This window comes from Rhinolophus sinicus, chromosome 8 (assembly GCF_057876585.1).
Source record: "Rhinolophus sinicus isolate RSI-liver-muscle chromosome 8, RSI-T2T, whole genome shotgun sequence".
Classification (NCBI taxonomy): Eukaryota; Metazoa; Chordata; class Mammalia; order Chiroptera; family Rhinolophidae; genus Rhinolophus; species Rhinolophus sinicus.
Genome location: NC_142508.1, coordinates 39,824,180 through 39,847,837, shown reverse-complemented (window position 1 = coordinate 39,847,837; position 23,658 = coordinate 39,824,180). Strand labels below are relative to the sequence as shown.

At 48.2% G+C, this 23,658-nt stretch overlaps 1 protein-coding gene across 1 annotated transcript in view; it reads right to left on the bottom strand.

The window, feature by feature from the left end:
* Positions 1-3,092: 3,092 nt before the first annotated feature.
* The window catches only part of PRKD2 (protein kinase D2), a 31,490-nt gene continuing 10,924 nt past the window's right edge, over positions 3,093-23,658 (bottom strand). Inside the window, exons 7-19 of the mRNA XM_019752637.3 lie at positions 23,322-23,399; positions 23,085-23,238; positions 20,214-20,331; positions 19,865-19,942; positions 18,239-18,497; positions 16,614-16,666; positions 16,400-16,472; positions 15,796-15,902; positions 14,816-14,977; positions 11,496-11,594; positions 6,225-6,492; positions 3,840-3,925; positions 3,093-3,555 (exon numbers count right to left, since the gene is read on the bottom strand). Of these exons, the coding sequence (XP_019608196.1) occupies positions 3,343-3,555; positions 3,840-3,925; positions 6,225-6,492; positions 11,496-11,594; positions 14,816-14,977; positions 15,796-15,902; positions 16,400-16,472; positions 16,614-16,666; positions 18,239-18,497; positions 19,865-19,942; positions 20,214-20,331; positions 23,085-23,238; positions 23,322-23,399 (1,748 nt within the window). The 3' untranslated portion in view covers positions 3,093-3,342. The remainder of the gene's footprint in view (positions 3,556-3,839; positions 3,926-6,224; positions 6,493-11,495; positions 11,595-14,815; positions 14,978-15,795; positions 15,903-16,399; positions 16,473-16,613; positions 16,667-18,238; positions 18,498-19,864; positions 19,943-20,213; positions 20,332-23,084; positions 23,239-23,321; positions 23,400-23,658) is intronic.

Sequence of the window (23,658 nt, the reverse complement as noted above, 5' to 3'; positions counted from 1 at the left end):
GCGATGCTGCTGGTAGCAAGAGAAATTGTTAGAGGCATTGGTTGACTGGGATGGGTAATATTTTGATACCCAGAAAACCTGAGTTCAGTGAGGAGGTGGTTCCTGCCATTAGGGTTGTTATGGTATCATTTACTGAATAAAAGGTTCAGTGATGACAGAGACTGAGTCCCATGAAGGGGCCACTAGGGAAGTTGTGGGAGGAGCACAGAAACCCTGATTCATACATAGGGAGGGGCCTTGCAGTGGGGTATGTGGGACAACGCTCAATCCATCTGCAACAATCTTATTTCCAAATCAGGTCCCATTCTGAGGTACTTGGGGATGATGTCAAAATATCTTTTTTTGTGTGTGTAAGAGGCCCAGAAACTATTGGAGTTGCATTTTAGTCTTGGGTAAAGATGAAATTAATGATGGGATAAATGCATTCTGTAGATAAGGTTTTTACCTTCAGGTGCAAGGTCATGTCCTAAACTGTGTGTTGTGACTGATATGGTTGTAATTTGTCCCTACATGCCTTGTGTCCCTATGAGCAAGGGTTTGGGCGTAGATACTAAGTGTCAGTGAGTGAGCTGTTGAACTGAGCAGACAAGACCATTCACATATTGGATTAGAAAGGAATTGCAAGGGAAAACCAAACCCTTCAAATTAGCATTCAGAGTCCGACAAAAGTAATCAGGGGCTTCAATAGAAACTGGAGGCCTAACCGTCTGTGTGTATTGTTGACTTTCCCCAGTGAAAGCAAAAAGGATTGTGAATCAGGATGTAGAGGTATGTGAAAGAATGCAGAAGAGACGTTTATATACTAAATTGGGTGGGGTTGGAAGGTATAGAGGCCAGGATGGTGCTGGATTGTGAACTCGTGGGAACCCAGGTTTGACTGTTTTATTTATGGCCTAGTCTTGGACTAGCTATATCCCAATGGTAACGCTGAAGTTCTTGACAGACAAGATGGGAGAACTGCAGGGGCTAGAGGCAGGTATTACAAGGCCCTGAATGATGGATTGGAGGCCCTAGAGAGCCTCTGGTGTCAGAGCATGTTAAGGCAGGGGCATGACAGGATCTATTTTCACTTTAAGAGGCTCAGCTCCCAACATGCACCCTATGTCTGTTGAGTTGGAGGCCCAAAGAAAATCAGGAATGCGGGTCAGCATAGCTGACTTTGTAGGCCTGAGGGAGAGGCTGATGGGTTATTTTGGGAGAGGGGGTTGAGAAAGGTTCGTGGACCAAGATGGATAGGCTCAGTCAGGGATTGTGAGAGTTAGGCTCTCTCGTAAACATGAAATGTTAACATTCCAGATGGAATATCCCCTCTGAAAAGATTTATTGACGTAGTTTGAGTAAGAAATTGTTCTGGGCAGTAAGGTGCCTAACGAGACAGAGAGTGGCTTAGACAAAGGGTAAACGTGTGGCAAATTGTGGCATCTCATCGTAACCATTGCTGTGTACCAAGGGAGGGTAAAGAGGGACTGTGAGATACTAATGGGGGTGGGGTGGCCCCTGTATCTACTAAAGCTGCGGTAGCACACCAGGTAATGGAGATGGTCATTTCCCTCTGTGGGTTGAAGGGTATTTATGGACACAGAGGAGAAAATCTGCTGGAAGGGAGTCATTGCGGAGACTGAATCTTAGGCTCAAATTCCTTTTTGTATTTTAATGCTGGACAGTCTCCAGTCCAATGTCCCTTTTCTTTACAGTACCTACAAGTATCCCTATCAAGATTAGGTTTTGTGGTATCCAGTAGCCCCGATAGGATGGCCTTTTTGTTTCTAACTGTTTAAGTTGTAGGACCTTAAGTTGCATTGTGGGAATTTGATTTTATCTGCCCTGATGTTGGGCTATCTCGTGGAATTCTGTATTCAAGGTATTTCACCAGTTAACATGTTTTTTATCATGTCTCTAATTTCTGGCCTCAGGAAGTTAACAATAACTGGTGGCTAAGACAGAAGCAACGTAATTGCCAAGGATCGGGCATTCTGGTTCATTCTGAAGATCCTTATTGACTGAGGCTCGTCTAGCTTTTTCGAATCAAAGAGCTGCAGCTCCGGAACCCACCAGCAGATGGACTAGCTGATACAAAGTGGGGAGACGGAAGAAGCAGCTCCAGGTACTAGCCTAAATTGGCACTGCCGTTTTTACAGGGCTCAGCAAAGTCTTCTACTAAGACATGTAAGTCTGAGTGTGATTAGGTATAAAGGGAACTTGTCCAGGTGCATGCTCCCCCAGCTCGCCCTCAGCTGTGGGGCCAAGAGTCAGGCTGACAGTAAGGAGCTGGGGAACTGGAGGGCAGGGGTCAGGGGTGATGACATGTTCCCTGGGTCTAGAGTCTCAGGGCCTAGATGAAGCTTAAGAAGGCAGCACAGGGGGGAAAAAAAACCAAAGAAGGCAGGGCAGAAGACCCCTCCTCCTGCTACCCAGGCTCGCCCTCCGCTGCCCTATCCTCCTGGGCTCCCCATCCTAGCCCTGCCCACTCTGGGTCATCACTGTCCCCCCACTGGATGGTCAGCCCTCTGAGGGTGGGGTCTGGGCTGTCTCGGTCACCACCATGTTCCCAGCATCACTAGCACAGTGTGACAAATGGAGGAACCAGTGAACGAGCACACTCAGTGTGTAGAGAAGTCCTCACATCAATTTAAAATACTAAGTATAGTGTATCAAGTTCCTCCTATGGACCAGACTTGGGCTAACACATTGTCATTATTAATAGTTGTGGTTCATATTAAAACACCAAGTGAAAAATGCGTCCAACAAGCCATGAATGACTTGCTTTCCTCTAAAGCTTCCTCTCCTCCAGTCATGCCCCCTCCATCTGTCTTCCCTCTCCAGTCATATTCCTTCCGTCTCCTCCACTTCCAACTTTTTGTACCTTACTCTTCGCTCTCCGCCTTATGCCACTGCTATACCTTCCTCCCTTCTAGTCTTGCCTCCTGGCAATCCTCCCTCTCATTTTCCACCCGTTAGTCCTCCTTCCCCAGGCCCTGCCCCTTCAGTCCCCTCTTCCTCATCTCTCCCACCCACCCCTCCCTCCATTCCGCCTCCTTTTCAGGCAGGCCGTCCGCCTTCCAGGTGAACATCAGACTAACGGTACAAGAATGTGGTGTGGCCAGAGATCTGGCCATGGGGCCAGAGATGAGTCCGTTTTAATTGTTGGGTAATTAACTTTGGAAATAAATGCCCCCCATCTCCACCATGCTCCTCTCCCGGGGTGGGTCCCATCCAGTTTGCGCAGGAAGCCGCTTCCCCTAGAGCAGTCCATCGCTGGGATGATGTGGAGGGCCGCCCCCCGAGGGCGGGGAAAGGGGGGCGGACAGCATCACGGGGCAAATAGAGCGAGGTCTCCGAGCCTCAGAGGACGCTGATGCGCTCGGCTAGCCCTTGCATCTCATGATCCTGCGGTGGGAAGGCCCCACCCAGCTCTCTATCTGCGGGCAGCCCTGGCCCGGGCAGCGGGTGCTCGGCCACGAACTGCTCCCAGCGTGCATCGTCACTCTCGTGCGTGATGTACCGCTCGCCCATCTTCCCCTCCAGCTCTCGGAGGTCCAGCCACGTCTGGTACTCCTGGGACCGGGAGAACACAGGTTAGCCTGACGGGGCAGCGCACGGAGGGCAGCCAATAGCCACCCCACATTATTTGCGCTGCCAGTGAGAGGCCAGGTGCCAAAGAAGGTGAAGCCACACCCTTCCCAACCTGCCCAAGTCGATAGAGATGTAGCTCCACCCGTTCTACAGCCCAGCCAATGGGAGGCTCAGCCACGTTCCACACCCACAGAAAATGAACCTACACCCTTGATTACTTGCGCAGCCAATAAGAGATCTGGTTCCAGCCCCGCCCCCTGCATCACCTGTAACCACGGGTGGCTGAGAGACTTGTCCACGCTGTAGCGCTTGCGCATCTTCACCTGCAGCAGGTTGTTGATGAGGTCGATGGCTGAGCGGGAAGGATAGAGGCAGCTCAAGTCCTGCCGGCCCTCATGCCACAGGCCACCCTAAGCCTACCTGCCTGCCATCCAGGCCTTTCTTCTGCACTGGCCCAGGTGCCTTGGAAGCCTCACCTGCACTGATCACTCATCCACCCATTTCCTCATTAGAGTACATATTTGTCTTGCCCCACACACGTGGCAGCCACACTCACTCCTACATCTCTTCAAGTGTCTACCTCAGTTTCCCCATTCCTACGTCACCTTCATAAGTTTTGTCATACACAGGTACATACAGGTACATCTGTACTATTCTTCACTTAGTATTTTTCTTTCAGCCAACTCATTTGTCCAAGATATAATGTGAAGTGGAAAATGCAAGTTGAAAAACAGCATGTACAGTATGCTGCCATCTGTGTAAAAATGGGCTATATGTCCACATATAAATATAAAAGAGACTCGCAATAGCCATTGCTTTTGGGAAGAATGGCAGACAAAGGAGTGAGAATTTTCACTATAGGCCCTTTTGTATTACATTTAAAAATTTGAACCATGTGAGTATTTAACTTAAGTAAAAATCAATGCAATTTTGTTTTACATTAATTCACTTTTTTTTATTTCACTTTCTGAGGTGAAAATGAATTTATATAAAATGGAAACTTTGCATTGCCCTGGTCCATGGAAATCCAAAGATCATTTGCCATGTCCACAATAAAAAAAAATAAAAATAAACAATGTGAGTAGATGGTAGTTAGTCACTGGTTTCCTGCAGAAGGCCCAGAGACTGAGGCCTGATCGTGAAAAGGAGGACGAGCGAGTGTCAGGCATTCAGGACAAACCAGCACTTGTCTGAGGCTCTCTCCTGGATCAGAAGCCTTGAAGGACAAGGGCCTCACTGTGTGCAGCCCTCTGAGTATAGGCCTTGTCTACACAGGCCCTCTGCTCACACCCACAGGCTCCCTCACGCACATCCACCCACTCAAATTCACTCATGCACATTTGATGAGCTTTTACTGAGAGACTTCTGAGGACCCCCAGTATTACTCCAGAACTCAAGTCAATCCACCTTCTCATTGCTAGTGCTTTACCTCTCTTAGGCCCACCACCAACACTTTTCCTGAATTGAGTAACCCTCATGTCATCCCTCTCTCTGCCTGCTCCATGAGGTCACACCCTTCTAGGGCCCTTCCCCTTCTCACCGTTCACAGACCACTCAGCAACCGTCTCCCCTCATGATCTCTTTTCTCCAACACAACCTCAGTATTCCCAGAACCTACAACAATCTGAATCAGGCATATAGTAGGCACTCAACATATCCTTGTTGAATGAACCCTTATGAATAAATGATGGTCTTCTTAACCTTCCTTCCATACTCCCTCTGTCCTCCTGAGCTACTGGCTCCAGGACCTGGCCCTTGTTCTAACTTATTTAGGGCTTCTTATCTTAGCCCCGCCCTTGGCCCACCCCCACACCTGGCTCCGCCCCAGAGTTGCAGGGCTCCAGGACTTAACTTTCCCAGACCAGTCCCCAAGGAGACAGGTCCAAGTCACAAGGCTCAGTGCCACTACCTGGCCATGACACCAAAGCCTCTACATGTAGATATCCCAAAGTCCACCTTGGTCCCAGCCCTCCTTTCCTTTGCAGCCTCATGATTCTCCCCACCCCAACGAGCTCCCAAGGTTCCGAGTGTGATTTTGGTCTCATGGCTCGTTCTTTACCTGGACAGCTTCAGAAACCCTCCATGGCCCTGTCCCTCCTCTAGCCATGCCCTTAAACCAGTCCCTTCCATCACTGGACTTGCCCGCAAGGCCCAATCCCTCGTCTACCCCAGCACCCAGCAAATTAGCCAAGCCTGGTCCCCTGCTTTTTTGCAGGGCTAACCCTCTCGGGCCATAACCTCAAAGACTCCAGGCCCCAGCCAACACCCTGGGACGATCTGCCTCTTCTCCTGGCCACCCAGGCCCTTTGGCCTCCTCAGGTCCAGTCCCCCTTCTGGTCCAGCCCTAGACAGGCCAAGCCTCGCTTAGCACCCAAGGCGCCAACCAAGTGTCTGTCTGCCTTAGTTTCCAACCAACAGAACCTAGTCTAGGCCTGAGTCTGGGGGCCTGGCTCCATACACTCCCGGGTCCCTGACCCAAAGTACCAGGTCTAGGGTGCTTCACTGTTTAAAGGACCGTCCTCCCCGGGGCCCCGCCCCATTGCTGGGCTCAAACCCCATCATACCAGGCTGTTTCAAGGCCCACCCATCTTGTGGCCCCGCCCACTTTCCACTCCGCCCCGCCACGGGCCCTTCCCCCTGCCTCTGCGTACCTCCTGCGGAGATGTGGCTCCAGGGACAGGCTGGGTACATGAAGGCTGCGTTCTGGATCTGGTCGTTGATGTCCTCATCCTCATTGAAAGGGAACGTGCCACTGAGGCTGACATACATGATCACGCCCACCGACCACATGTCCAGAGAGCGGTTGTAGCCCTGGTTGAGCAGCACCTCGGGCGCCAGGTAGGCCGGCGTGCCAACCACCGAGCGCCGGAATGACTTCTCACCGATGATGCGTGCAAAGCCGAAGTCACATAGCTTCACCTGTGGGGGGCGAGGGGTAGAGCGTCTGAAAGAGGTTGAGGCCGCACCCTCTGGTTGTGTCCCCCCATCACAGTATTCCAGAGAAAATAGAATATTGTTTCTAATCCAGGCTCTTCCACTCACTAGTCGAGTGAACCTGGGCAAGTGACTTCTACTCTCTGTGCCTCAGTTTCCTCATCTGCATGAGAAGGAGGATCAGACCTCAAGGGTAGTCATAAGGATTACATGAGTTAATCCATCCAAAGCTCACAGGTCAAATGCCTGGCCTGCAATGAGTGCTCAGTAAATGCTACCTGCCACTCTACCTCTGCTGCGTGGTACAGTCTTAACCCCCAAGTGCCTGTTTCCTCCTTGGCACAGGGAGATGCTAACAGTCCCTACCGTGAAGGGTAGCTGTATGGCTTAAAGGAGTGAACATGTAAAGCGTTAGGAGCAGCGTCTGGCAGAGTGAGCTTCGGTGATCTCAGGAGAGGGACCTAACTTCTCCCAGCCCCAGTTTTGTCATCTACTGGGCATGTTAACAGCAGCTTGCTCTCAGGCTTCCCTGGGGATTAAATGGGACTGGGCAGGTAAACTGCCCACCTCCAGACAGATGTGTGCCTACCTTTCCCTTGCCGGTGGGGGCAGTCTAGGGTTAAGCACAGGCTTTAGAGCCAGCAAACCTGGGCTCAAAGTCCTGCCCTGCTGCCTACCGCCTCTGTGCTGCTACCTCTGCTCATGTATTGTCCCCTTCCCTGCTCAAAATCCCTTCCTGGCTCACTAATGCTCTCCAGACAAAGTACAAAATCCTTGAAGCCCCAAGCCTCTGTTGCTTTCAAAAGCAGCCACACCCAATCCCTGACCTGAATCTCAACTTGACAGCAATACCACTCTTTCTTAAGATACTTTTCTTTTTTGACAGATCTTACCTGTCTTTTCCTTTTCTAAGATCCACCCCTTTCTTACAATGGGATATTATTTGGCCATAAAAAGAAATGAAGTACTGACACATGCTACAACATAAACTTGAAACATTAACTAAGTGAAAGAAGACAGCTACAAAGGACCACATATTATATATTATATTATTATATATTCCACTTACATGAAATGTACAAAATAGGCAAATCCACAGAAAGTAGATTAGTGGTTGGGGGTGGGGGATGGTGGGATTGGAAGATGATGGCTAAGGGGTATGGAGTCTTTCTGGGGTAACGAAAATGTTCTAAAATTCATGGTGGTAATAATTGTACAACTCTGTGAAGATACTAAAAGCCCCTAAATTGTACACTTTGAATGGGTGAATTGTATAGTATGTGAATTATATCTTAATAAAGTTCTGTTAAAAAGACAAAAGTACAGATCTTCCCACCACAGGGCCTTTGCACAGGCCATTCCCTCTGCCTGGAACACTTGTCCCCCAAAAAACTAACTTCTATTCTTTCTTCAGAGAGGGTTTTCGCAGACCCTCCGACGGGGCTATACATCTTACGGTTATCTGAGATCATAGAAACATATTACAGAACTCATCACAGATATATTTTTGTGACAATTTGACCAACATTTACTCTTCCCTCTATGATCTGTACTGTCCAGTATGGTGACCACAGGCCACATGTGGCTTCTGAGCACTTGAAATGTGGCGAGTGCAACTGAAGAACTGATTTTTAAATTTTATTTAATTTTAATTAATTTACATTTAAAAACTGATCTTAGATTTAGTTATTGGAAAACTTTTAAATATGTTTGTAACAACTTGGGCATGCCAATCTACTTTGCCAACTGTTGACTTTATGAAATCTAAATACAAATCAAATATTGCTTTTTCTTTTTAATTAAAATTTATTTGGGTGACAATGGTTAGTAAACTACACAGGTTTTGGTTTCAAGTGTAACAAATCAAATATTTCTGATGACAGTTTAACATCTAATTTGAGATGTTCTCTAAGTATAAAATACACACCAGATTTTGAAGATTTAGTATGAAAAGAAAGAATATTTCATTAATAATTTTTAAATTGGGCCGGCCCGGTGGCTCAGGTGGTTGGAGCGCAGTGCTCCTAACTGTGGACATTTCGATTCCCACATGGGCCAGTGAGCTGCGCCCTCTACAGCTAAGATTGTGAACAACTCTCCCTGGAGCTGGGCTGCTGTGAGCTTCTGTGGGCTACGGAATGCTGCCATAAGCGGCTGGCAACCAGCAAGAGCTGCTGTGAGCCGCTGTGAACAGCCGATCCACGACTGGCAACCGACTGCATCACGGAGGGGCGGGGGGGGGGGGGCGGAAACGGGAGGGCGGGGGGGGGGGGGAGGGAGCGCAAGGCTCATAACACCAGCATTGGGCCAGGGAGCTGGGTCCTACACAACTCGACTGAGAAACAACGGCTTGAACCAGAGTGGGGGGGGAGGTGGAAAAAAGGGGGAAATAATTTTTATGTCGATTACATGTTGAAATGATAATATGTGGGCATACTAGGATAAAGTATATGATTAAAATTTGTTTCACCGCTTCTCTTTAGTTTTTTCAGTGTGGCTACTAGAAAATAGAAAGTTATAGAAACGGTTCATATTATATTTCTAGTAGATACTATTGCTCAAAATCAAGGTTTTTCATGCTCGGCACTATTGACATTTAGGACAAGATAATCCTTTGTTATGGGGCTGTCCTGTGCGCTGTAGCATGCTTAGCATCCTCCTTAGGTGCCTCTCTCGCAACAGCTGTGCAACCAAAAATGTCTCCAACATTGTCAAATGTCCCAAAACTGCCCCCAGATGAAAATCACTGCTATCGGTGGACATTCCTCGGTCATATAAATGGGGATGTCTTGGGGTGGCCGGATGGCTTAGTTGGTTAGAGCGAGAGCTCTGAACAACAGGGTTGTAGGTTTGATTCCCACATGGGCCAGTGAGCTGCGCCCTCCACAACTAGATTGAAGACAACGAGCTGCTGCTAAGCTGCGGGAGGGGCGGCCGGATGGTTCAGTTGGTTAGAGCATGAACTTTCAACAACAAGGTTGCCAGTTCAATTCCCACATGGGATGGTGGGCTGTGTCCCCTAAAGATTGAAAACAGCGACTGGACTTGGAGCTGAGCTGCACCCTCCACAACTATATTGAAGGACAATGACTTGGAGCTGATGGGCCCTGGAGAAACATACTGTCCCTCAATATGCCCCAATAAAAAAAAAATAAAGAAATGGGGATGTCTTTGCTAATCACAGATCCTAACACCCCACCCTGAAGCATGGCACATTGTAGGCACACAATAATTTTTAGTTGACTAAAATGAGCCTCTGGCTTTTAAAGTGAAATTAACTAAATGATTGCAAAACATAGATAATAAAGCAAAAACTTCACAGGGATATGGAAGGGCTAAATGAGAAAATGTCACTAAAGGCCCTTAAACATAGTAGCACTCAAGGGGGCGGCTTGTTGGCTTAGTTGGTTAGAGCGCTGTGCTCTTAACAAGGTTGTTGGTTCGATCCCCACATGGGCCACTGTGAGCTGCGCCCTCCACAACTAGATTGAAACAACTACTTGACCTGGAGCTGATGGGTCCTGGAAGAACACACTTAAATAAATAAAAGTTTTTAAAAAAACACCAAAAACATAGTAGGCACTCAATAGCTTGTAGCTGTTATAATTATCACCCTTATCCAGTCTGGCCCTGACCTTAATGGGGTTCTCATCACCTAGTCAGAGGCTCGTCAAAACTGTTTTCCTAACACACCCACAGAAGAAATTACTAGTTGTCCCCTAATCTTTGTTCTCTGCTTCTCCCCTTAATAATAACAATCCTGGGTGAAGGGAGTGAAAAGGCACAAAATTCTAATTATAAAATAAATGTCACGGGGATGTAATGTACAACATGCCAACTATAGTTAATAACACTGTATAGCATATTTGATAGTGGCTAAGAGAGTAGGTCTTTTTTTAAAAAATAAATTTTATTGAGGAATATTGGGGAACAGTGTGTTTTTCCAGGGCCCATCAGGTCCAAGTTGTTGTCCTTCAATCTAGTTGTGGAGGGCGCAGCTCAGCTCCAACTCCAGTCGCCATTTTCAATCTTTAGTTGCAGGGGGCGCAGCCCACCATCCCATGTGGGAATTGAACGGGCAACCTTGTTGTTCAGAGCTCGCTCTCTAACCAACTGAGCCATCTGGCCGCCCCTCTGGCAGCTCAGCGGCAGCTCGTTGTCTTCAGTCTAGATGTGGAGGGCGCAGCTCACTGGCCCACGTGGGACTTGAACCTGCAACCCTGTTGTTCAGAGCTCCCGCTCTAACCAACTGAGCCATCTGGCCGCCCGATAGTAGGTCTTGAAAGTTCTTACCACAACAAAGAAAATTCTTTAACTATGTATGGTAACCGATGTTAACTAGACTTGTTGTGGTGAACATTTCACAATATATACAACATTGCATTATTATATTATACACCTGAAACTAATATAATGTATACGTCAATTTTAGAAATTTTAACTAGAGAAAACAACAAAAACAAAGAACTTGGAAACCAATTTTTAAAATAATAGTACTAAAAATCATAAATTGAATGGGCCACATGGTCACCCAGAATAGACCACATTTCACAGGCTCCTGTGCATCCAGCCATGATCATGTGATCAAGTTCTGGCCAATGGGATGTGAGAAGTGACAAGAGCAACTTCCAAGTATTGCCTTAGGGGTATGTCCATTTCCTCTACCCTGCTTCTTTCCTCCTTCCTCTCCTACTATCTTTTCACATGGTAGGCAGCCATCGTGGACCATGAAGACCAGGCGACACCACAGAAAGGTCAGAACAACAAGACAGCAGGAGCCGTGGTCCCCAAAACCACGGAACTTACTTTTTTAGCAGCAGTATGCTTAAACTGGATCCTATATGAGTGAGAAACATGCTTCTATCTCATTGAAGCTATCGTTATCTTGGGTCTCTGTGTCCGATCAATTATCTTGATTAATGTAAGACGTCCCGACCTGCCACCAATGTTGCCTGGACTCCCTAAAATCAGGAGGGAACATAACTAACCTGAGGAAATGGGTCAGCCGATGCCAGCAACACATTTTCCGGTTTCAAGTCGCAGTGGACGATGTTCTTGAAGTGAAGGTGTCTCAAAGCCACAAGGATCTGAGGGAAGGAGGTGGCATCAGTCAGAAAGGTAGAAAGGTATCCACCCCAGATTCTGCCTGTAGCAGCCAGCCCTCCAAACCCCATCCATGCCTCCCTCTGCATTCCCAAAGATGTTCCTTGGGGCCAAGGGAGGCATTGGAGCACCAAAGAAGAATCCCAGAATGCCAGAACCATTTGTGCCTGAGATAGGAGTCGGACACATAATTCTAGAAAGGCTGAACTAGAGCGGTGGGTTTGGGAAGATCCTGAGACCCTCTGGCATGTGGTAATCTCCTGATAAAATAAGAGCTATTAATAAAGCAGTGGCTTTCAAGGATGCACTATTGTGTTTAAAAAATATATTTTTCATCCATTAAAAACTATAATATAAAACAATACAAACAATACCAATATGACATGCGCTAAGAGGTGGGGGGATTCTAGAGCCAGTATACCCTGGTGGAAAACCTGTCTCTATACTTATTAGCTTGTGGCCTTGGGCAAGACACTTTACCTCTCTAGGCCTCAGTTTTCCCATCTGTAAAAGGGGGGGTGTTGACAGTACCCAACCTCACGGGTTGCTGTGAGGTTTAAAATAGTTGATGCATTTAAAGGACTGAGGGCAGTGTCTGGCACAGAGCAAGCACTATATGTTAGCCATTATTATTATTATTATTGGTTATTATTTTTGTGATGGTGTGTTGGTGAACATATTTCGCTGTGTGTTTCAAATAAAGTCTCTCTTGTTATCTGTTAATTCAAGAATATTCTATGATGGCAAAGTAAGCTGATTTTAAAATAAAACAAAAATCAAAACTGATACCATTCGTATGCACTTATCTGTGGGAATCATGATTTTCCTTGATTCTGTATAACCCAAACAAAATACCAAACACACTGGAAGAAGAGTGATGTAAGCACGATGTTGTAATCTCTACCTTAGAACTTAAATATATGTCCTCCTCATTGTTTTTGCTGGATGATTTTCGAGGACAGAAATGCTCCTTGAAAGCCACTGCTGAGGTCCAACTTCCTTATTTTTCTACAGACAGGGAGGCTGAGCTCCCAAGATGTATTTGTACATCTTCCTCTCCCGATTCCCTGTGGGTTGATTTCTACCCTCCTAGTAAATGTGGTGAGTAAAGAGGGCAGGTTGGATGCTACACAGATCTAGGTTCAACTCTCAGCCAGACCATTTCCTAGTTGTGTGACCTTGGGTGAGACCTGGGAACCTCCCTCCACCTCAGTTTGCTCATCTGTAAGATGGGGGTTATAGCAATACCTACCTGAAAGGGTAGTTGAGGAACTAACAAGTGAAGAGCTTAGCCTAGGACTTGGAATGAGGCAGGCAAGAGGCAGAAAGCAGAAATCTGGAGGGAGGGAGGGAGAGAGAGAGAGAGAGAGAAAAGAGAAAGAGATGGATGACCAGAAAGAGAAACCGCCTTGGTTGCCACAGCAGGCAATTCCCACTCCCTGCCTGAAGTCTGGATGAGCCTGCCTCAGTGGGTTTCTGTCCCCACCCAGCAAGCCAGCCTGACAAAGGCACACAGCTTGGGAGAGCATGGGTGCTGGGCCTGAATAAAGGAAACAAAGCACAGGGGATTTTGCAACCAATAGAAAACATGTCCCAGAACCAGCCAGATGGGAAGGCCTTTCTAGGAAGACCATGAAATGCAGAAGCCATGCAGAAGCAACATTTAACTTTGTAAAGGTTAATCAGTAAAACCAGGGAGAAAAAAAACATTCTAAAGGTTAAACCCTCTATGGCAAATAAAAGCTATGAATGAAATGAAAAGGAAAGCAAATATTGGGATAAAAGAACTGAACAACACAATGACAAGGATCCAAAGTCTCTCATATACAAAGAGCTCTTACAATTCAATAAGAATAATGCAATTGAAAAAAGGGTACATAAAGCACAGGCCTATAAACATATTAAAATATGCTCAAGCTCACCCATAATTTTTAAACTGCCAAATGAAGCCACATGAAGTATTATTTCTCCACCTAAAAGACTGGTGATTGCTTTATGCAGAATTAGTAAGGAGTGAGAAAATAGACACCCTCAAACTCTGTTGGTGAAGACAAAGAGTGAAACAGATTTTAGAAAATAACAGGACGACATCTTTAAAAAAATTTAAAGCAGACCCCTGGACTCAGGAGTCTATATCTGAATGTGTTCTATTGAAATTCTCCCATCAGAGCCCAGTGATATTTGTAGATGGATGTTCACAGGATGTTGTTTGTAATAGTGGACAAGCAAAAACAACCCACGTGCTCAGCAGTTGAGGCATTTGGTGATATCTATCATGGGATACAATACAAAAAGGGGCAGTTCTGCTAACTATGGACTGAAATAGAGTACAATCACGCGCCACTTAAAGACAGGGATACGTTGTGAGAGATGCAACGTTAAATGATTTCATCGTTGTACGACAACATAGAGTGCATTTCCACAAATCTAGGTGGTCTAGCCTATTGCTTCTAGGCTACAAGCCTGTACAGCATATTACTATACAAAAACAATGCAAGATTAAATCAAGCGCAAGAGAAAATAACGCAATCCAGAGATGCAATCACGAGATGCATGAGGCTGCTGCTGGCTTAACACAGCATACTGTTTTAGGCCCACTTGTTTTTGATATAAGTAGAAAGAGCACACTTTTAAATAACAATAAAAAGTATAGTATAGTAAATACATAAACCACAGTGACATAGTCATTTATCAGGATCACGTATTATGTACTGTACGTAATTGTATGTGCTATACTTTTACATAACGGGTGGTGCAGTGGGTGTGTTTACACCAGCGTCACCACAAACACATTGTGCTATGACATTACGATGTCTATGTCACTAGGCAATAGGAATTTTTAGCTCCGTTATAATCTATGGGACCCCCATCATATATGTGGTCCGTAGTTGATTGAAGTGTCACAATAACTGTAATAATAGCTATTATTACTATTACCAACCTATTATTTTTTTTACTTATTATCCTATCATTTTTCTATTGTTATTGCTCTATTATGTCCTATTATTATTCTACTATTCTTTTAAAGTTATTGTGCCTATTATTTCTTCTATTGTTATTATTACTCTACTACTGTTTTCTATTGTCCACTATTGTGATTCCTGACCTCTGGGCACCTGGGGACTCTCCAAGGGGACGCCTGCTATAGGGCAGGGAGGAGCCGGGCGGGGAGGGTGGCAGCGGGCGGGCAGCTGGGCGGACGCACCTGGGTGATGAGGAATTTGGTGAGACGCTCGGGCAGCCGGCCCTTCTCACTGGACAGGATCATCTCCAGCATGTCCCCGTGTAGCTTCTCCATCACCACAAACACTTTCTCGGGTGTCTCGAACATGCACTCCAGGTTCACAATCCCTGGATGCCGTAGACTCTGGAGTGGGGTGAGGGGTGGTGTGGTGGTCAGGGCCCAGGTCACCCACAAACTTAGGATGCCAGAAGGTAAGCCACGGGAGCAGGTGTATGACAAACAAGGAGAAGGAAGTTCCCTAACTGAGCAGCTTGTTCCCTGGGGGTGGCACAGGCCCAGACAGAGCCACCCCCTGCACCCCCAGGTGTCCAGAAGGACCTTGACATCATGAAATTCTAGTGAAGGCCCAGGGTTGCGAGAGAGAATGTAGAGAAATGGGAAGAATCTCTGTACATCTGTCTTTCAAATCCGTGCCTCTTTCCTTTTCCCCCAGCCCTGGCCTGGCCCGGCCTGACCCCATCTCTCCCACCCAGGTCTCCACCAGCCTCCTCCTTGGGCGCGGGGCTCCAGTCCCACCCCTTTCCACCTACCCTCCGATGGCAGCCTGAGAGATCGTTCTAAAGTACATAGCTGACTCTGTCCCTTCCTTGCTCAAAATCCTTCCATGGCTCCCCAGCACCCTCAGAAGAAAGTCCACAGGGTGGAATCCCACCATCCTCCCTGGCCTCACTTCCCACCACATAAACTATCTAGTAACCTTGAACTTCTTCAAGTTTCTAGAAGACAGCATGTTCCCTCTCATCTCCAGACCTTTGCACAGGCTGGTCACTCTGCTCAGAACACCTTCTCCACCCCTTCAATCTCAACATGCATAGTCCCTTCTCCAGGAAGCCTTCCCTGACTACCCTCACCCTGAGTCAGTTGGCCTCTGAAGGAGGCAGTGAGAAGGAAAGGCCCTTCCTGGGTGGAGGCCGAGCTGAACCACAGACCCCACTGGTCACCTGCAGAATGGCCACTTCGTTCCTGAGCTGGCTTTCCTGCTTGGTGGGGAAGCGCAGTTTGTCGATGACTTTTACGGCCACATCCCGTCCCGTCTTCCGGTGCTTTCCTGGGCAGGGGGTAGGGAAGTTAGGGGGTGAGCATTTCCTTCCAGTCCTAGCAAAAGAAACTCACCCCCATCCCCACCCCAACTCAGAGACACACCCAGCATTGGACAAAAGTGGATAGAAGGCTTCCAAGATGGCTCTGAGGCCCCAGGAAAGATGGGAGCAGCAGGGGGCCCTGGGAATAAAGGTGGAATGAAGGAAGGTAAAGACAGAGCTCCAAGGAAGGGACTCTACTACCTGGAAAACTAGATTTGTAACCAATCAGAATCTGGGCTCTACTCTGTGGCCAGTCAGAGTGGAAACTCTCCCTCCCTGTTCATACGCGGAGAAAGTCCATTGGCTTTTCTCAAGGAGAAAAGGACAACCTGCAACCATCTGCCCCAGAATCTAGCTTTCTAATCAACCAAAATAAGAGGTGACATGTGACCAATCAGAAGGGAAAGTCTGGAGCCCAGAAATCCCCAGGACCGCCTCTGGGTTAACTTTGAAGGGTCCTTACCGCCATAGACCACTCCAAATTGCCCTGAGCCCAGCACCTCGTCCGGGAAGATCTGGTAGACAGTGGCGATGTCCTGCAAGGTGGGACAGGGAGGGTCAGGGGTGCTCATGGAGATGGGGGTTCAAGGAGACTGGGAAAGGTGGGAGAGCTAGGAGGCTGTGTGGGAGGCGGAGGACATCCTTGGTGCCATGGGGTGTGGGCGGGGGGGTCTTACCACATTCTCTTGGATCTGACTGTTAGACACTGAGATGCTCAGAGAAGCTTGTCCTGGGGAGAAGGGAGAGATGGAGGTGAGGGGACCCCAGTCTCAGGATTATGTTCATCCATAACTCCAGAGGCAGACTCTGGAGCCAGACCACCTGGGTTTGAATCTGGGTGATCCAAGACTCATCTTCAGGCTACTGACCTGTCCACTGTGAACCTCGGTTTCCTCATCTGGAGAATGGGAATAATACAAGGACCTCCCTCACAGCGCCAGAGAAAGAAGCAAACGAGATGTACTGAGGGGGCTCGAGAACTGACATCACAAATGATTTCACTGAGCATTTCATCCCGTGATCTCAGTATCAAGGAAGGCATGCTCTTCCCATTTTATAGAGGAGGAAACTGAGGCTCAAGGGGAAAGTCCAAACTGACTCCAGCATCTTCCCTTGAACTTGCTCCACTACCAATACAGTCAGAAACAGACATTTCCAAAGCTATGATCCTTCTGCCATTTGAGCATCTCTCTCCTCCACACTCCAGACTTTGCCCCTTAGCCTCCTCCCTCATCTCCCTGCCCCCATCCTGCTTTTTCCTATTCACCGTCTCCTCCATAGGGAAGCCAGAGAGATCTCACTGAAGCATAAACCTGACCCTGCCCATCTCCTGCTCAGAACCAGCCATGGCTCCCCAGTGCCCTCAGGAAAAAGCCCAAGCCCCTTCCACGTCCTATCAGCAGGGTCTGGTCCCTCATCCACCTCTTTGACTTCAAGCCCTACAGTGCTGCTGTGTGTCCCTGCCACACTGGTCTTGCTGGGCCTCAGATAGAGCAAGTTCTTTCCTGCCTCTGGACCTTTGCATTTGCTATTCCCTCTGCCAGGAACACCCTCTTTCCCTCATTCTGGACTTTGTTAAATCCTCCACATCCTTTAGTCTAAGCGTGAATGTCACTCCTGGGGCCATGTCAGATTACTTTAGCACATGTTCTACGAAACAGTTGTCATTGTACCAAATGAGCTGATTAATATCGGTCACCCACACTGGATTATGAGCTCCAGAAGGCCAGGAACCTGGTAGGCTCTGATTGTCCTTTGCCTCTGCCTGACATCATTTCCCATTTGCTTTCCTCTGTCTCACCCCTCCTCAGCTTCCAGGTCTTAGCCTAGATGTTATCTCCTCCAGGAAGCCCTCCTGGATATCCAGTCTGAGCCAAGCACCAGCTCTGGGCTTCTCCAGCCCTCGGGTTCCCATGTACCAGTCCTGGTCACTTTGGGGCATCACTGTCTAAAGACCGCTCCATCTACCCCACTGGACTGTGAGCCCTGAAAGGGCAGGTCCTGGGGTGTCTTGATCACAGCTGTGTTCCCAGCACTGTCCAGCAGAGGCCAGGCACAGAGGAGGTACTCAGTAAATGCATGAATTAAAAAGTCTGAACTCACAATTTGGAGGCGTCGTCACCATCTGGACAAAACTCAGAAAGGGGAAGTGACATGCCCAAGGCCACACATCAGGTCCAGGGCCTGCTGAGTCCAGAAGCCACATTTGCCACTGTGCTATTCCTTCCTTGCCTTCCCCTGGCTTTCCCTGCCCAAGCCTTCCAAGACCCATCCTCTCAGGGACCCATGACGGGGGACTTACTGTGGGGAGCGTGGCCCGGGGCGCTGGGTGCATCCTGGAGGATGACGGGCATCAGGGCCTGGCGGATGGCCGTTTCCCAGCCCCGGGCAGCCTCCGTGCCCTGCCCACTGGGCCCCCCTGGGGCTCCGCCAGGTGTCTCTCCCACGAAGTAGGTGGCATTGGCAGTGACGATCTCAAAGCAGTGTGGGTTGGTGCCTGGTGGCACAAGGCTGAAGTTCTGGGCAGGCTCCACAGTAAGGATTTCCGACAGTGGAATTTCCTGGCAGGACACAGAGCCAACGCAGGTGAGGATACCAGGCAGACCCTGGGGCTCCGCCCTTACTCAGATAAGTACACAGAATCCAGTGTCAGTGGGGAAGGGCCTTGTTTGCATGAGTGGTCAGGAAAGGCCTCCTGGAGGAAGTTACATTGAAGCAGAGACCAGACCGGTAAAAAGAGGCCAGCTGGTGGACGAATGGTGGAAACAGCATGTGCAAAGGCCCTAAGGTGGGAAAGGCTTGTGTTGAAGGGATATGCTATATCCCCATCACATGGATGGTGCCTGGCACACAGCAGGCTCACCATCTTTGAGGAATAAATGAAGGAAATGAGGCTAGGGCCAGGCCACACAGGGTGTCATGGGCCACAGGGCTCTATCTCCTAGGCTGTCTCCAGGGCCCTGGGGAGCTATGGAAGGGTTTAGAGCAAGGGAAGGGCAGGTCTCTCTGGCTGTGTGTTGAGATTGGATGGGAGAGAATGGGACTGAGACAGGTGACCATGAAGGAGGTTGAGGGGGCCCAGGTGGAAGAGAAGGTGCAGGGTCAATGGAGAGGGAAAAGGGGCTACCTTGAAAAGTGCTGAAAGAGAAAGGAAGGAAAGAGTGACAAGAAAGACAGACTTATGCAGCCAATAAAACCGGAAGACAGAGATGTAACAGTGGGGATGGCATTTGAGATGGCAGGGATGGCATTTTGAGATAGCAGTATTTGAGGAAGATGGGAAAAGTGGGAAGGGACAAGCCATGGGAAGTGGATGGAGGATGCCAGAGCAGGTAACAGCGAGGTGTCTGGGTTTTGTTCTAAGGGCAGTGGGAGTAACTGGAGGGTCCTGCCATTTTTAATCGACTCCTCTGGCTGCTTCGTGGGAATAGACTATGGAGGCAAAGGAAGAAGAAAGCGCCAGTGAGGAGAATGCCGCAACAATCCAGGTGGGAGACTGGCTGGAATGCAATGCGGGCATGCGAGGTGGCGATGAATACAAATAAATAATTCAATAAATTAATGATAAAGTAATAATAACAAGTTTGTAATTACTTGGAGCTTAATACGTGCCAGGTCCTAAGCTAACTGCTTCCTGCTGTTGTCTCAGAATTCTGTCCACAGCCCTGAGGTGAGGGCTATTCTCTGAAGCCTTTTACAGGTGAGACACGTGAGGTGCAGAGAGATGTGAGTCAAGTCACCCTGGGTCCCTCAGCTGGAAAGTGTGGGGCCAGAATCAAACATTCGGGCAGGGTGGCACTTGCTGAGGGGTTGGAAGCGAAGAGGGCAAGCAGGGGGTGGGGAGAGGGTATGATTCTCTGGCATTTGGCTGGAGCAACCAGAGACTGGAGATGCAAAGTCTGAGGGAGCTGGGAACGGAAACACCCACCTTGTAGTATCTGTTGGTTGTGTTGTTCTGGAAGAGTGTGATGCACTTGCAGTCCAGGCGCCAATAATGCCGCTTCCTCTGTTGGGAGAGATGTTTGAGGGTGAGGTTGTCTTCTTGGGCTCCTCTCTCCACAAACCACCCCGGTCCCTAACTCTGTCTCCACCCCATGGGCTCTGACCTCGCCCTTAGCCCCGCCTCTTAACTCCTGCCCTGCCCCTCCGCCCACCTCTAATTCCAGCGGGCCTCCAGCACAGCCACACCCACTCTACCCAGCCCCACCTCTTCAAATGGATCCTGCCCCGCCCCTAACTCTGGCTCCGCCCCATCTGGCCCCACCCCACACACTCACCAGCGTGTCCTTGTTGCTGTAATGAACCACCCAACCTTCATGCAGTGTGGTGCTGGATTTCCTTGTCGTGTGTCGCACTGACTGCACCACTCGCATTAGGGGGATGTACCCTAGGGAACTAAGGAGAGGAGAGAGGTTACTACAAGCAGACTATAACCACAGTGTCTGGGGGCACAGCGAGCTTCTCAGGGCAGACTGGATTGGTTTTTGGCACCCTTTCTCCCCCTATCCCCCCGTTTTGCAGATTTCCCATAATGAGGAAGGGGACTGTTGAGAGACTGAGTTCCCAAGTCAGGCTGCCTGGCAAATTACCCAACCTCTTTGTGCCTCAGTTTCTCCACCCAAAGGGGTTGCTGTGAGGAGTGAGGTTCATTAAAGGAGCTTAGCACAGTGCTCGGCAAATAGTGGGCCTCCAATAAGCGTTAATTAGTATTGAGCCCAGCGATTGTGCAGCCAGATGTGTGACATTGGGCAAGTGACTCAACCTCTTTCCCTCCTTTTCCTCATCTGTGCACATGCTGTTAATATAGTGAGGAGTCCTAGAGAGAGTAACTGACTTGCCCAACTCCAGAACCAACTACCTCTTGATCCCTGCACTAGACCAAGATTTGGGTGGCCTTGGCCACTTCCCTTTGCCTCTCTGAGACTCAGTCTCCTCATCTGTGAAAGAATACCCCATCCCCCCCAAGTGCGTTAAGGTCCAATTCTGATAGCCTATTATTCTGTTACTAAACACTCTCATTTCCTGAGAGTCTTTCTGACCTGGGAGAAAGGGAATCTGAGGTTCTAGGTGGCTCAGGTTGGGTGGCACCAGTAAGAATCCCTCCATTGTCACTATGGCATGCATACCCATCCCCCCTCTAGCCTTGTTTTCCATCCTCTCTCCCTTCCCCTCCTCCTCCAGCCATACCAAGCTCCATGCTGTTCCCGGAACATGCTTGGTCCTACCTCAGGGCTTTTGTACTTGCTGTTCCCTCTGCTTGTACTCTCTTCCCCCAGATATCTTCTATATGGCTCCTTCCCTCCCCTCCTTCAGATCTCTTTAAATGTCACCTTGTCAGAGAGGCCTCCTTTAATGACCCAAACAAATAACACATTCCCCTTTTCCTATCTCCTTTCATTGCTTTATTTTTATTTCATTTTTGATGGCAGTTACCTGATGTTGTGGATGCGTTTATTTGCTGCTTCCCCAACTAGAGTGGCAGCTCTATGAGGGCAGAGAGTTTTGCTGGCTTTGCTCAGAGCTGTGTGTTTGAAAGTCTAGAACTCAGTAAGTGCTCACTAAATATCTATCAAGGCTCATGGAAGTGGCTGACACTCCTCCCGTGTTTACGCCGCCCTGGCCCTTTGGGGTGAAGTCTCAGCTCTTCTCCATTATTAATTATTGGCTGAAGCTCCTGAGCCTCAATCTTCTAACCCAGAAATGGCATAATGATCCTTATGGCCCTTGTGGGAAGGATTTAGTTCAAGAACAAACGCTTAAATCAGTGGTTGTTTAAATCCACAGATTAGCCTCAATACATGTATATATTACTGCAGTAATACAATGTATTAATAGTACTGTATTAATATTGTTCTAAAACATACACACACAGAAAAATGAAAACATTTCAAGGATGAGATTAAAACTAAAGAGAACAAGAAATTCAAATATTTTCTTCCCATACCCCGAATGGATCATCTCTCACCCTCCCCACTTTGGGATTCAAGGTTAAAATACCAGAAAGGTCTTCTTCTCCATTTTCTCAGCACTTATAACCCGACAAGAACTTTACTCACGTGATCTAATGAAATTCCCACAACTGCCCTGTAAAGCAGGCGGGGGGAAACTGAGGCACACGGAGACATGACAAGTGGTGATTTAAGTAATGGAGCTGGGATCTAACCCTGACGCTCTCAGCCTCCAGTGCCCTGTGCTTTTAAGCCCAGTTGCCTTCCTGCCTCCTTGCTAAGCAATCATACCACACCCATGTTAGAAGCCAGGCCCGGTCCTAAGCACTTGGAAAATGGAAAAACATCCTTGCCCTCCAGCACTTGAGCTCACATTCTAATGGAGTTGAATAAATATAAATTATATTTATAATTTAAAATGTAGATAAGTATAAGTTATTATTTGTCAGAGCTTTCACGCCAGAAGAAAGCCACTGCCTGTCAGGTTCTTGGCGATATTTCCCCTTCCCCATTTTACAGATGAGAAGACTGAGGCACTGAAAGAAGGTGCTTGTTTAAGGCCATACTAGTCAATTCGAGGCCAAAATGGTTGAAAGAAATGGATAGTTTCTCTTCCCGTTTAAGATTTTAGTGTTCTGTGTTAAGAGCTAACACTATTTAACACTTACTGCATACCAGGCACTGTTTTAGGTTCTTAATTTATATTCATTCATTGCATCTTCACAACAACTCTGTAAGGTAGGTTCTATTTTATCTCCACTTTACTGATGAGAAAACAGGCTCAGAGAGGTTACTCTTACCTAAGGCCACACAGCAGTCTGGTTCCAGAGTCCATGTTCTTACCCACTCTTTGTACTATCAGTTTGTAATACAGACTGTTTCTGGAAGGACCCACCAGAAACTGATCCCAGTGGCTTCCTCCAAGGAGAGGAGCTGGGCAGCTGGGAGGCAGGGAAGTGGCAGGGTTTGACTACATACCTTTTGAATGACTGTATTACAAGTTCCAAAATACAATATAAATTAAAATACACTTCTATGAAAACTTTTTAAAAATGTAAATCAGGGGGAAAAAAAGGTTAAATTAAGAAGTCTGGGTGCTTAAATGGTTCACCTCAGGAACCTGGGAAATGTACAAGTAGAGGGTGATGTCAACCCATTGTAGAGATTGGAAAGGGCATCCCCGGAGGACACGCTGGGTACCTCTGGGCCTTGCCTCCCTCGACTTCCTCCTCCTCACTGGCATGGAGGGCATTTTCTGAGTGCGAGCCCGGGATGACACCGGAATCATCTGACTCATCCATGAGGGCGCTCTTGTCAGCCTCACTGAAATCGGTGGCCTCCTCCATCGGCACATCTGGGGGGGGGGGGCAGAGCATCAGAGGGGCCTCCACCCAGTCTGGCCCCCAGCCCCTTCCCTCTCAGCCCACAGTCTCTTACCTCCATTGATAAGAGCCTCCCCCAAGCAGTCGTTAGGGACACGGGTGGCGCAGCGTTTGTGACAGTTAAACTTGCAGTCTAGAAGTAGGATAGGGAACAAAGAGACAGGTGGGAGGGGGAAGACAGCGTACCTGTAAGGGTTCAATCTTAACTCCTAACCCCCAGGCGTAAAAGAGCCTTGTGCTCTTGCTGTTGGGACAGGAAACCTGGCTGACCCTGGTTGTCCCGTCCCCTCTTTGAACTACGGTAATTTCCCCAACTATTGAGAGACTGGATTAAATAAGTAGGAGGGCCAGATTAAGTGTCTGTGGCTTTAAAGCCCTATGACTCTAAGGGC